We start from the raw sequence: 15,520 nt of genomic DNA, 5'->3' as shown, positions 1-15,520 counted from the left end.
TACAACATGACTTACTAAAGTGGAATTGCTTCTTTTATCCTTCAAAATAATAACTTATGTTTAAAAAATTCTGCACATATTTTCAGACTGTCGACTTACATATTAGCATTGTTGCCACTTTTACTCCCCCATCAGTGCATTTTTGCAACTTTACAAAATCCTCTGAGTAAATGGACTCACATATTGCATCTAACCATTAATGATTACCTTTGTTACAAAAGTATTCCACTTCTTCACAGCTCAGATTTTCAGGCCCCAATTCTGTGGAAAAGCTCTCCTCCAATGGAAAGTCCCCCTTTGAGACGATGTCCGTTTCCTCTGATGGATACTCTTCTTCTTCCTCAATGGCATCTTCTAGCGGCCCTTGAAAGAGAATCAGGGACACTGTACCAAAAACATCCAAAGAAGACAGTGAAATCAAATCCTTAAATAAGGTCGTTTTGATTAAGATGGTGAGGAAAATGGATTCTATGAACAGGCCAAGTAGTGCCATCAAGAGGACTCACACAAGATAATGCCACATCCATATTCACAATTAACACCGACCTACGATGAGAAATGGAAGGAAGCCAACGCCTAAAGTGACTACATAGAAAGCAACCTCCATCCCAGTCCTTCCCCACCCCAAACTCAGGCCCAAAGCTGATTTTTTCCTTCTCTCCTGAAGAGCAAAACTGTGCACTTTATGTTCATTTGTTAGAATTAACTGCCTGGTAAAGAGTACAAGTCTCTTTTACAGTGTTGTACAATTTTACCTGAGATTTTAATAAAGATTTAAAGTAATTGAATGCATTTTAATTGAACTGAGATTTTAATAAAGTCTATACTTTTAAAAATCCATCTTAAGAGTGGATTCCAAGAAAAGATTTCATTATATGTGTTTGAGGCTTGAAGAAAAATTACATATTTCTCTCCCTGATGAAAGCATAACCCTATTCATAATTAATTGAATTTTTTCTGAAATGAAAAGTAGTTTTCTAATGAAAAAATGTAATTTGTATTTATGTGATACTTTTTCAGTAATAAAAATACAACTCCCTTCGAGTGAATGAGAGTGAGGTGCACTACATTAATGGACCTATTTTACTGAAAAGGAAGGGAGGGCTGTAGTTGTTCAGACGGATCTGAAGTGGACTACGTGGGAATACCACACGGCTGATTTTCCGACTGCCCCAAAGAATCAAAGTATCCGATTCATTTTACTAAGCAGAAGCCTGCCTTTGCTCCTAAAGAAGCAATGTGGCATTTTATCTAAAGAACACAATTATGGTAATTTGTACTAATTGTCACTCATGTCAGCAGTCTCATCAGACAGGCTAAATATTTAAAAGGCTTAGGCAGTCTCTTTCTCTTGCTTGTTCGAAATGTGCTAGGAAATTTCCAGGACCAAAGAAGAAATCTTATAAATAATTTAAAATATTGCATTTATTACAATTTTTATATACGTGTGGGCAAACAGGAATAGGTCCCTACAACAAAGGGGTGTATCGGTGTTTTCCCAAAAGCGTTTCCAAAGGGCTGAATTCATATGACACATCTTCACGGAGAGAATTAGTTACATGGATTTAAATTAAGGGACATCCAAGCAAATCATTCCTTATGTAGTTTCTCTGTCCATTTTAAACATTTATTTTTTTCTTTTTTTCTTCAAAATAACAAATGTTAAGGAAGAAAGGATGCCCTAATTCCAAACACTCTAGTAAGGTATTTTCTTATACTAAAGGTAGCGGGTGAAGCAAACCATGGATTCTGTTTTTGCACAAACCACATTCAAAAATCATGGATCTCATATTAGTTTTTATTTCTTATTCATTATTTCAAGTTTAAAATTTATAATCTTTCACCTTTCACAACAATTATGTGAAGGAGCAAGACATGCAAGGAATATATAAAATAGTAACAATATAAAATATTACAATCATTAAAACAGTTATCTGATAATTCTAATAGTAGTTCTGAGCCTAATGAGGAATATAATAGAATATTTTCCATGTTTTTATTTTTTTCAAGCAACTTAATTATAATAACAAGTTTGGTCAAAAGCAGACACCTGAAGCTGTCTCATCTGTGTTTCATGTAGGACTTTCAAAGGATTTTCTTGTCTTTAAAATTACCCAGTGGGGTGGGTATGGGAATTATCACTATTTTTCTTTTGTAGATCTGGAAAGTAAAGCTCAAGAGGTTAGTTAACCAGAATAAGCTAATAAGTGGAAAAGTTGATAGGAAAACTCAATGTTTCTTGTAATACCTTTTATAAATATATCATACTGCTACGCAAACTATTCTTTGGCAGTTATAAACCCATTCCTTCATAAAAAAAAAAACTATAAAACCTAGATAACTTGTAAACACAAAAATCTTCAAAAATGGTTAATTGATATAACAACTATTCACAGACGCTTAAAGATCTAGTGCTTAAAAATTAAGAAAACTCTTGCTCCTCTCAGATGACTGAGAATATATATTACAAAACATTAAACCCCCCGAAAAATCAGGAAGATCTTGTAGGCTTTACCAAAACTAAAATAACTGATTACTAATATTTAATTGTTTACATAATTTATATCCATACTAAACCAATCTGTAAAGACACTGCCTTAATATCAATTATAACAGAAGCAACAATATACTCCTTCTGGAATATATACTCTGAGTTTTGCTAACAAACAATAAATCTCTAATTGTAAAATAAATATTTTAAATAGTTCATGTATATTTTACTAAATTTCTCTTTTTTATTTCTGGATGTTCTTCAATTACAAAAGTCTGTATATTATTTAAAAAACGCATGCATATTATAAGAATAAAATTAATAGTAAAAAAATGCTTTCTTTTTTAAAAATGAAATTCCAAGCATAATGCTAACATTCTTAGAAGGGTTATTATTAAAGATAATATATAATTGAACAATTATTTAAAATACTCAATGATTTAACAAATTGTCTCTAACAGTATGACGTTAAAGTCAAATTTAAAAGTTTTATTAAAAATTAAACGGAAAAGCTCATGTGAAAAATTGAAAGAAAACAAAATCACGAAGCACTGATCTATGCTTAATAAACTCTAAGCAAGCCATCCATGTTATGGGTTTGTATGTATATAAAATAACTTTTATTTACCAAATATTATGATATGATCTTGATTGATAGTATTCTATATTCCAGGGGCTGTTTTCTTTTACGTGTTGGCTATCAATTTGCAATTCCAAGCAAGTAATTAAAAATGACTATTTTCAAAAACAAACTACAAAACCCAAATGAAAGGTGAAAAATCCTTGAACTCATTGTTCAAAATACATGAGATCTCATTGTTAATATTGAGAACAGACACAGGAAGGTGATTTAATGGCCAATTTGTATTTCTCCCAAAGCAAGTATCAGATTTATAGAACTTACTCTACTTTAAAATGTGAAATTACTAACCGTTCCTTTAGCCATGCTATCAAATCAGGCTCTGGCAAAGAGGTTTCTCTTAAAATGCATAGTATTTATGGTTTAAGATCAGATCTCACTCTTGTCTCTAGATTGCGTATTTCTTTAACAGGAAAACCTTACAGATAATCAGTGGCCATAAACTAACATTTTAAAAGGCTAAGAGACACTTGAAGCACAAATACAATTAATAGCACCAATGAAAGAGGGAGTGCAGGAAACTCCCGTGTATGGATTAGTGGGCACAGAAGTCCACTTCAGAAAAATCACCACACATAATTTGACACAAATAATAATATCTACTCAGAAAAGGCTCACGACTCAGCTCCATGTGCCCTCATGGAGAAAATTACTTCTGATTGAGGCCACTTGGCAGGCAAGTGTAAGGAAATCTGAATTTCAGCTCTTCAATTGCCTCTGATTTATAGATATTCAGACACAGTCACTAGAATTAATAGTCTTAATGTTTATAAATATAAACATTTACCTCATTGGAAAATGCTAATAATTAGCTATGCATCCTCAAGCTAGGAATACGGTGGTGCTCTATGTCGGGCCCAGAATGCTGTTAATCATCTCTCAGAATGAGGAGGCATCCTTTCCTATTTTATACTGGATGAGTAATAGAGATTACTGGGAGATTCTGGTGGGTGCAAAGTAATACTTCCATTTTCAGAAAGGGAGATAATTGGGTACTGGGGAACGATTTGAATTGAGCACAGCTCCCTCTGCCCTCCAGAGATAAAGCTGCAGCTAGGAAGGGTTGTGCAAATCCACAACACCTGACAATACTGATGGCCATCCAATGTACGGTCGAGCCTTTCATTTAGCCAGCACCAAAAGTCATACTGCAAAAGCTGAGCCTAAGTGTGGGAGAATTTTTCATTTGGTGGTTGTTTCCATGATCTGGAGTTCGTAGAGTGCAAAAGGGACCTCTAAGATTAAGTAGTCCAACCCTATACACGTATTGATAGCATAATCATTGAATGAAATGAAAATAAAGAATTGGATTTGGATGATTAAGAAGCAGTTTGAGGAGTACTTACTCCCCAGATAAACAAATTTATGAGAAAATTATTGCTACAATTTGAGGTGGTTAAAGAAATCCCTGAAACCCATCCATAGCCGTTGTAGTAAGAGCCAGAAGGTGACAAAGAAAACCTCAGCAGGAGCCAGCTCCGTGGCCCAGTGGTTAAGTTCACCTGCTCCGCTTTGGCGGCCCAGGGTTTCGCCGGTTTGAATCCTGGGTGCGGACATGGCACCACTCATCAGGCCATGCTGTGGCAGCATCCCACATGCCACAACTAGAAGGACCCATAACTAAAAATATACAACTATGTACCGGAGGGCTTTGGGGAGAAAAAGGAAAAATAAAATCTTTAAAGAAAACTTGAGGGAAAAAAATGTAAAAGATACATAAGAACTCAGAGCAAAGAGGATTAAAATCAGCAATATAATGAGGAATGCAAGAAACAACAAAGGCCAACATAGTAAATATTAAATAAAGGAATATGTGTCTTTCAACATAATGTTGTATCGCTAAATAACTTTCTACCTTGGCAGCTGACTACAAACTAGACCAACCCTCACCTAAATGTCAGATTGTCTTTGTTCATATAAATCCAAAGCACTTCAGAATAAAGGCACCCAAGAAAGAAACTATATTCTACAGAAATTAATATACATCGTCAAGTATGAAGGAGGGGAAAAACTGCCAGATTCTGTGGTTCTGTCTGAAGCAGTATCCCCAAAAAGAGGTCCTTTCTCTTAAGCACTCACTGGCATTAATTATTATGAATTATTTTAGTTTGGTTTTGCATGTCTTTTGATTAAAACAAGACAAACACTTTGTCATAACGGAATACAGAGAGCATTCAATCTCTTCTCCATGCATTAATATTCTAAGCATTCGAGAGGCTGCACAAGACTAGCCACCTAGCAAAATGAGACTGTTTCAGAATACTGGGCAGCCTTGATTACTACTGACAGGTAGGAAGCAAGTCACATTAAAATATTATCATTCCCAATAATTACAATAATCCATCACAGTGTGCTCAGAAATTTTACTAGGTGAGTTTCTCCCAAAAACACACAAATATTTCTAAACCTCTTTATCCTGGTGGTACTTGTATGCCATTTCAGATCATTTTTATATCTGATAGCATTATTAATACTACATCTTCCATCACCAACTTCATATCATTTTACTTACGTACAGAACAAAAAACACATGGCAGTAGAATAACTTGCTCAAAATCTGAATGAATTAATGAAAATGAAAATGGTGATGTCGTCCCCAAGTTACCAGCTCCTATTTTGTGCTCTTTTAAAGTCATTTGCAAAAGATGTACTCATTCCTTTGTCTAGAAGGTATGTAGAACATTCTAATGTGTATAATACAATCGTACTATCTCCAAATCTGACAATTTAAGCAATAATCTATACTATGCTTTAATTATTACATAACAGTTGAGACACTTATCAGTTGACGCTACCTTTCAAAGGGAAATATAAAAACACAAACCAGGGATGGACAAGTTCTTGTTCACATTTAATATGTAATACACAAATATGACAAAACTCTACAAAGTTATGCTGAATTTTAGTTGACAGGAAAAAAGAATTAAAATAGAACTTTTCATTCTAAATTTATGTTACATTTTCTATATGTGATGGAAATGAGGCAGTGAACTGATTTTTTTTTCTTTCTTTCTTTCTTTCTTTCCTTTTTTTTTTGCTGAGGAAGATTCACCCTGAGGTAACAACTGTGGCAAAAACTGGATGTCTTATTGCCTAAAAATCTATATTCTGCCTTCATATTTTTTATTAATTTGGGGATAATATTCATAAAATATAAAGCCCTTGTAATAGGGAAAGTTTTTAGTACCATATGTTCTGTACATATGTGGCCTGTTTGTCCAACTAGAAATGGACAATAAAAACTCAACTCTAAATTAAAAAGTAGAAATCCACACAAATGTGCCCCTCCCCATTATGGAGTAGGAACATTTCTATCTTTAGAGAACTAACATCTTTTCACTCATTTTATGTGGGGCACATTCTGTGGCTCTGAGCAGTCCCTCTCTTAGAGTTTTCAGCTGCTACACTCAGCCTTCCTTAGGGATCGTCACTACCCTTAGGCACACCTCAAAATGCTTCTCACTTGGCTCCTATTACATTTGTCTCATGCACATCCCACAGAGCCGTCTAATGAGAAAGAGCAGGGAAAAGGGACGCTCTTGGACAGTGCAAACCCACACTAACTCATGTAATTGAGCTTAACAGCAAGAATAAAACCTTATTTCTCTAGTCTAAAAAATAGTATTTTAAACGAGCAAGCTTTTCCTGCAGTTACTCACTTTTAACAATAGTTGCATCAGGGGATCCAGTAGGAAGGAAACATTTTTATTAATTTTTCTCTTATCTGCCAGAAGAATGTTGATTTTTTTCATTTGCGTGTGTTGCCTGCAGGTAGCAGACCAGAGAATCATATAGAAGAAATTCTTCTTTTTGATTAATTTCTGTCCATGTGTTATGTTATTTCTTATATATAATTGATTTTGGGCTTTGCTCATAGCTGTACATCTTTTTTATATCTGTACCACCTGCTGTCCTTCAATCTAGAAAGTTGAAGGAAATTACCTGAATTTTGTTAAGTTTATTAAAAATGAGATCTGTGAATATTTAAATTGAGTTTTGAAATGTTAATGCAAAAAAAGATATTAGAGAATTTTTAATGGAGGGTTCAATGTGACCATGCTCGATTGTAAAAAGAAGGGAAGGGGGTCAGGTTTTTTTCAAATCATTTCTTGAGGGGAAAAAAAAAATGAACTCTTTGATTTTATAGAAGTAGAGTAGGTGCCAGCCCCATGGCACAGTGGTTAAGTTTGGCGTGTTCTGCTTCAGGGGTTCAGGTTCACAGGTTCGGATCCCAGGCACAGACTTACACCACTTGTCAGCCATGCTGTGGCAGTGACCCACATACGAAATAGAGGAAGACTGGCACAGACGTTAATTCAGGGTAAATCTTCCTCAAGCAAAAAGAGGAAGATTGGCACAGATGTTAGCTCAGGGCCAATCTTCCTCACCAAAAAAATAAATAAATAAAAGAGTAATATTCTTTGCTACAAAGGATTTGGCCATTTTTGTAGATGGCAGTATTAACACTTCTTATATATAAATCTGAAAACAATTTAAATTCTTTAAATGTTTTTACCCTGAAATGCTTTGTTTTGGGAACCTTCCAATTAACTGAATAATGCTAACAAGAAAATAATAATTTTGCTTAGAACATATGCAAGCCTAGCAAGCAGCAAGTAATCTTACATAGTAGATTGAACACTGATAGCACAGCAAAAATAAAGTCAGATGAGGAAATACAGACAAATTTGAACTAGAATCTCTAATGACTAATTTACTCTCAGAAAGTAACTCAGGCAGTGAAAAACTTCAGTTCATTAGTAAATGCTTTGTGCATTGACCCAGGAAGTTAGTGACAGAGATGGCATAGAAATTCAAATATTCTGTAATCGGGTCTCAGTCCAGAGCCCCATAAAGCTATTCTTGGTTTATTGAAGATGGTAACCCTATCAAGAAGAAATATGAAAGCATATTCATTACTAAAACTATATCTTTTTAAATGATGGTGATGTATTTCAACAATCAAAAGCCCCAAACTGGTAACAAGTACAAAAATTGGAAGGTATTGCATGTTATTTTGTTCTCTTTATGAGGCTTTTACGTATTCATTTACTCATCCATTCCTTCTTTATTCATTTAACCAGTATTTATTGAGGAGGAAGAAGGTGTCAGGGCCTGTTTTAGGCACTGGGACTACAGGAGGGTGCAAGATGGACGGTGCCAGCCAGAAGGGAGCCCATAATCCAGCTAAGGAGATGAACTATGCACACGAGGCACAAAACTTAGTTGTAAAAAAGGGCACTCCATTTTAACATGCAGAGGGCAGAGGAGGCACCCTAAATTCTAGTTATCTGTAAGTTTTCCTTATTTCCTCTATTGTAGTATAGTTATATCTTACCTACGTTTGTAACTGGAAGCAGCAAGTATGGTTCCTTGCATTTACCCATGGCATTTAATACTCAAACAAGAATTTTTCAGTTGAATTTAATTCAGTTGCATAAAGTTGAAGACCATATGAAGAAGAGAGAATACAGAGCCAAGTTTTAAAAAAGCGTCTAGCCACACAGCTTTAAATTATTACTATTGATATTGTTGGAGGAAGTTTATTCCACTTGACACTGTGGAACCCATGGTCCTTTTCTGCTTATTCAAAGCAGGTGCCATCCACTCTCGGCCTGCCAGAAGTTTGTTTGGGGATGTGAAATCAGGCAAGCAGGAATTTTTCCTCAAATCAAACACTGCTGTCACAACAAAAACATCAGGTGTGACCCAGAATATGAATACACTACATTAGATTATTAAACGCATTATGAGTAAGAAAGGAAAGGATGTGAACCTATCCACAGAACTTATTGTACACCATATGTGGCTGAGAAATATTTATCAAGCAAATTATCAAAACATAACTTTATAGATGTATAAGAAAAACAAAAATTTTCTTTAGAAATTTCAAAGCAGCATCAAAATATAGCTAGTATTGTTATCTAAGAAACTAAATTCTGCAAAACTAGTTGATAACATCCTACATAATTATATAACAAAGTGAAATTAGTACAAGTAAAAGAGATGTGATTTTTTTAAATTACCTTATTTAAATAGAGATATAAAAGAAGAGAGAAAAAAAGGCTTGTAGTCTTCTGACTCTAAAATGGATACATATTTCTTTCTCTTCCTAGAACAAATCAAAGACAATGTATATGTTGGTTTTACAAAAGTCAGCAACAACAACAAAAGCCAAACAATGAATACTGAACAAAGGGCTCTGATGAGTAAGTTTCTTAACCAATTTCATAAGGCAAAGATGAATCAAGCACAGTCCTTAAAAACACTCAGTATGCATTTCTTTGTCTCATAGGCAACATATTTGTCTCATGAAAACATCCAGTATGCATATGGCTCCACGCAGGAAATGAAAATTATCAGTTCACGGCAGAGATTTGGAGGAAAAAATATTTAACAAGAGGAGAAAAATCAACAAAAATATTTGCATCAGGTTTTCATCACGTATACATAAACGTTTTTCTTCTTCTTGTTGTTGGTGCCATCAAGCAGATTCCGCCTCCTAGTGACCTCTTGTACAGCAGAGCAGAACCCCACCTGGTCTTTGCGCCATCCTCTCATCTTTCAGCCCTATATCAAACAATGCTCCGCTGCTATTCATAGGGTTTTCATGGCCAATTTTTTGGGAAGTGGGTGGCCAGGTCCTTCTTCCCAGTCTCTCTAGTCTGGAAGCTCTGCTGAAACCTGTCCACCATGGGTGTCCCTGCTAGTATTCGAAATACCAGTGGCATAGCTTTCAGCATCACAGCAACACGCAGCCATCACAGTCTGACAACTGACAAACGGGTGGTGTGGTTCCCTGACTAAGAAACAACCCAGGCCATGGCAGTGAGAGTGCCAAATCTTAACCACTAGACCACCAGGGCTGGCTTGCTCTTTTCTTTCTCTTCTTCTTAACTAATAAAATTTGAATCTAACACCCATCTCATCAAATAGATCAATTTCCTTTTTTTTAATTTTCCTTTTGTTCACTTTAATAACAGCCTTTCTGACCCTGCTTTATTAAAGTGATTCTCTGAATGTGTAATTAATTATTGATTGAATCTTCTGGGGGAAAAAAACATTTTGTGAAATAACTGCTTTCAAAACGATTCCTGACTTTCTTGGCTGATTACAAGTAGCCTGTGAACAAACGGCAATTCTCCAAGTGTTGCTCCTGGACCAGCAGCACTAGCCGTCACCTGAGAACTTGTTAGAAAGTATGTTTATTATCAGACTCTGCCCTAGATCTACTGATTTCAGAAACTCTGAGGGTGGGGCCCATCAATCTATGTTTTAACAAACCCTGAAGGTGATTCTGACGACAAACCCTCAAGTTTGAGAACAACTGTGCAGGAATATAAATGCTATACAGAAGTTATTTTGTAACAGTATAAATTATATTTGTTAGTGTTATTTAATAGAAAGAGTACAATATTTTGCAACTAATATAGGCCCCATGCCTCAATTACGGACAGACACCTTGTGTACTGCAGCTAATGGTCTGTGATCTAACTACTTTTCACCCAGGCAACTCAATGTTGTCTGTTAAGTGGTAGGTTAGGTTAACTACTTACTTAGCACTGGTTAATCATTCTCCCAAATAATGCCAGAGAATCCAGCAAGTGCTCAAACCACTGTTTCAGATAATTCTGCGATGGCATGGAATAGACTGTAGCCACTTCAGGCTGATCCCAAATGGTACTTTTCCGTACCCTTCCCAGAGTCCTGGATAATGCAAACAACTTACCAGGGAGTTGTTTTACTAAACAACCCCTCACACGTGTCTGGCTACAGTACACACAGAAAGTCTTTATACAAATAGAAGAGCATCTCAATTTTTAAAAATTACGGTCTGCTGTTTCAGTCTCCTGAAGACCAAGAGCTTCAAACAGCACAGCGTTCCCCTCATCCTCCTCTTTCGCGAGTCGCGTTTCACGAGATCAGAGGAAGGGTACTCTGTCCAGCCAGCCAGAGCTGGCTAATCAATCAGTGGCAATCAGTGTGAAGCGGGAGGTCCCAGCTAGCTCACACACATTCTGCCCCTCATCATCCCTCCATCCCTCGCTCCAACCCTTTATTATAATCAGGCTGGTGCACAAACCAAGTGGGTCTGTGGGATTACGGAGCAGATTCGTGGCCAACTTCACTGTTAACCCACATCCACAGCTCACAAAACTACATGTCCTAGCACTACCACCTTGAACCAAATAGTCAAGGTGAGGGCAACTACAGAAATCTGTTCCATTTTTCACAAATAGGTGTGGCCTCCTGCTCCTGGAACGCTGCCAACTTGGCCCTCCATTTGGGTTTGACACAGTAAATAATGATGAATATTCTCTCTAAGCCTGTACGGTCCTGTACACATATTCTTTGCACAGCCAGAAAAATTTCCTCACACAAAACAAAGCATTGTTGTGTATTCCGCATTTTGGTTGGAATGCAAACTTTATAACAATTTGCCCAATTTCACAGGTGTATGTGTAATTTTCCAAATTTCCATTCTGGCAGATCTCTTTCATCTTTGAGGAATGAAAAAAAAAAAAAAATGGCCCTACAGATCTATCGTTGCAAAACCCTAACAAGACGAAGGGGGCTTTGTGAGTGGAGGTAAAAACAAAATCAACGTGTTCACTCCACTCTAATTGTGACGTGCCCAGGGATACATATCAAAAGGGCACTTTATAACAAGTGTTCTATGTTGTCATTAAACCACCATAAAGGTACCTCAGTTCCGTACTTGTGAACATCTCAAGAGGCCCGAGAAAGCACTTCCCCATAAAACACATCTTCAAAACGACTTTTACTTTATACTAGCACATTAAAAGAGTGTCTAAAGACATAGAGGCACTCGATATAGCTATATTTTTAAGAGCACTTACTCTCAGGAGAATTAGGAGAGTAGGTAGGGTGCCAGTGATAACAAAGCTAGCTTATCCACACTGCTCCAGCAGTCGCAACCTGGAGGAAGCATCTAAGGGCTCTCTTAAAAAGAAAATATCCTCTGCCTTTGGCAACAAAGCCTACAATGGAATAAAAGCAAGCACCTTTACAGCCAGAAGTTATAGGGTAAGCCAAAAGGTGAAGCGCTCACATAAAGGCACTTTCCTCCAGCAGCTGGCAGCATTCCAAGATTCGCATCGTAAACCCTGTGCCAGCCTCCACGAGACACACTCCTATGCACTTCTGGCATCAGCATCTATATGGCACCATAGGTGAAAATCGCGCATGGTGGCTTCTTTCCCAATTACGTAGAATTTCATTCTTTTCTGTTAAACTCTAAGAGTCAAAATGTATTTACTAACCCTATTGAAGGTGGTAAGTTATAAAATTCTTATTTCAATATTGATTATACTGTAGTTATACTTAATTAAAACCTAGAAAGGTTGTCACCAATAGCTATTCAACCCCAATCACCCTCTCTCACTTGAACCAAAGAAATGTACATCCTTTCCTTCCAAAGAAAAAAATCCCAGAATATCAGATTTTATCAGGACTTATCTAATATTCAGTGCACTGGCAACAAGTACAGGGGAATTTGCCCTCTTAAATCCATGGTTTCTAAGTCTCACAAACAGAAAATACATCTAACTTGACTAATCTAGGAATAAATGTTTTCTTGTTTTCAAATAAAGGTTTGCCTTAAATATGAATTAATGTTTTTTAGTTTGCTTTTGGTTTGTTTTTGTTATTGGTCTTCGTTATTTGGTTTTTCTATCAGGCAATTCCTACTTAGAACCAGTATAATGCAAACAGCATGAAGCAAAATATGTGGATGGTTTTTATATGTTGACAATTTTTTCTTAGTTCAGATATTATTTTCCCGCCATTGTTTAGAGACTCATTCTACCAGCCTCCCACTCCCTGCTTTTATATACCTGAAGTGTTTTACTCCTGGCTTGGAAAAATATAAACAAGTAAATCCTACCAGTAAATGCAAGAAATTAAATCAATTAATGGACGTAATTCACTGTTAACGAAAGCATTCACTCTGATTCTCCCCTTTAGCTGTTATTACCCTATGCTTTCTGACAACAAAAAAGAAGGAAGTACTCACCTGTCACCCAGCACCATCTTCCCCATTCCAGTATTCTATCTTGGAATCAGGCTAACAATTGTCTCAAGTATCAGAGGAGTATGGAAAAAGTTTGTAAAAACATACTCTGATTCCCTCTGCATTCCCAGAAAAAAGTCATGGTGCCTACCATTGGTCCTGCCATTCTCCTCTTTGTCCTCAGTCCTACCCTCTAGGCTCTATCTTAATGGCCATCAACTTTAGTGTGAATGCGATTCACAGTGAAGGTTTGATAAAAATGCTGACTTTTAAGCCCCAATCCGAAATATTCTGCAGCTCTAAGATAAAACCCAGGAATCACTATTTTAATCCTGCAGCTCAAGTCATTCTAATACAGACCACACATTGGGACACACTGATCTGTGTTCCAAACCTGTGGAAAGGGGAAAGTGAAGTAGATATAAGTTATGACATTCCTACAACAGTGTCGGGGCCAAGATAAGAGTGGACGACTATCTCTCACCAGAAAACCCACGAGGTCATTTTCTTCCTCTATATTTTAGTTCTACTTTGCTGAAGAACACCCTATCCTATACTGGGGGCTATGGTGTATGTACTAATAGAAAACTTGACTGGTTAATGCTGTAGCATCATTTTCTACGAGCCCTCCTTCCACATGTGAAGAGACATGTCAGTTTGGCCATTTATTTTATTCATTACAGTTGAGGATTATTCATGTACTATATGGAGATTTGGCTCATGGAGAAATTGTGGGGGAATTCCGTTCCATCATGCTTCCCAGGGCTCTCTGGAGATTTCACTGTAACACAAATGAGGCAGTCCTAAATTAGGTTGTGGAAATCAGTACCTTTCTTTGCTTTTGTTTCTGTTCTTACAATATGTGGCCTCCTATGAAGAGTTACAATGAGGGATGCAAGGGGGACGGGGTCGGGTAGATCTCATCTTTTTATGAGCCGTTCATGAGTTGAGCATCTAAAATGTTCTCAAGAAATCCGCCAAGATTCCCTACACAGCTACTGAAAATTTTACAGACTCTCAAAAATTCAGATTCGTACCGCACTGAGTTAAAAATTTTAAAAGCAACCTCTCTTGAAGTTATATGCAAGATATAGTAAGTAACATCTTGTGCATCTAGGATCATCAAGAAATAAGGTATCAAAAAAAAGTAACAAATCACTAACTCAACTATGAAAGCTTAAATAAATTTAAAACAAAGAGGAAAAATAAGGAATTAATCTGTTTGGATAAAAAACTTTCTAAAATATTTAAGGTTAGATAATAAAATCTATTTTCTACAACATAGACGTGCACTTCTAAGAATACGTTTGAGTGAATGAAGACACAAAGCCACTCCTTTGAAACCCCCAGGAAACTGGCTGAAGCAACGATAGTGCATGAGGAACAAGAAAGAGCGTATTCTTGATGGTGGAAAGAACCTGCTTATTCTTCAGTTTCCTAAATCATTTACATCTCTTCTCTGGGCTGTTTATTTTCTATTATTCATAGTAAGAACCTAGGGCCTATGATCAAATCATTTTCTCAATAACTACAAAAGTCCCTTGGAATCACTAGCCTTCCACATTTATCACAATCTTGGTCCCTTTGCAACGCCAGGGAGATGACAAATCTCACAAGAAACTCCCACCGATAAGGAGAAAACACTGTGAACTGAGTATCTCTCTGCCCCTGGCCAGGAACCACGCAAGACACTCCACTCTATCTAGTCCTGGCTTTGCCATCTTCCCCTCTGAGAAGGAGAAAGAACCAACAAGCAGGACAAAGCTGAGGGACCTGACAGAAATCCTAAAGTGTGTGGATCCTCTGCTTTACAGCCTGGCTATCCCTGTTATTTCAGTATATTAAAAAATATAAATTACTGGCCCCTAGGAGTTGGAGGCTAGAGATGGGGAAGGAATTTGGAACAGAAGACAAACAGTATGCTAATAACTAAGAAAGGAAAGCTTTCCCTGTCTCCTCAGAAATATATTTACTTTATAAAATGCAATTATATATATAGAGAGAGAGAGAGAGAGAGAGAGAGACATATTTTTTAGGAAGATTAGCCCTGAGCTAACATCTACCACCAATCTTCCTCTTCTTGCTAAGGAAGATTGGACCTGAGCTAACATCCGTGCCCATTTTATATTTTCTATTTTATACGTGGCATGCCTGTCACCAAAGAACTTGACAATCAGTGCTAGATCTGGGCCTGGGTTCCAAACCAGCAAACCCCGGGCCACCCACAGGGAACGTGAGAACTTAACCACTATGCCACCAAGTCAGCCCCTATATTTCTTAAAAATATGCTACATGTGTTCAGTAAGATTTTTAAAGCATATTTTCAAATAAGCTAAATATATAACCAGAAAATACT

At 36.7% G+C, this 15,520-nt stretch overlaps 1 protein-coding gene across 4 annotated transcripts in view; it reads right to left on the bottom strand.

The window, feature by feature from the left end:
- The window catches only part of ZFPM2 (zinc finger protein, FOG family member 2), a 440,124-nt gene that overhangs the window by 348,310 nt on the left and 76,294 nt on the right, over window positions 1–15,520 (bottom strand). For 3 of the 4 annotated variants that reach the window (XM_008520784.2, XM_070630801.1, XM_070630800.1), the window contains exon 2: window positions 208–363. The exons of the other annotated variant lie outside the window; for it this stretch is intronic. In XM_008520784.2, coding sequence (XP_008519006.2) covers window positions 208–363 — 156 coding nt within the window. The remainder of the gene's footprint in view (window positions 1–207; window positions 364–15,520) is intronic. 4 annotated transcript variants of the gene reach the window in all.

The sequence above is a fragment of the Equus przewalskii genome, chromosome 8 (genome assembly GCF_037783145.1).
Source record: "Equus przewalskii isolate Varuska chromosome 8, EquPr2, whole genome shotgun sequence".
NCBI classification, from domain to species: Eukaryota; Metazoa; Chordata; class Mammalia; order Perissodactyla; family Equidae; genus Equus; species Equus przewalskii.
The sequence above is the reverse complement of the archived record's forward strand: the minus strand, read 5'-3'. Positions and strand labels throughout refer to the sequence as shown.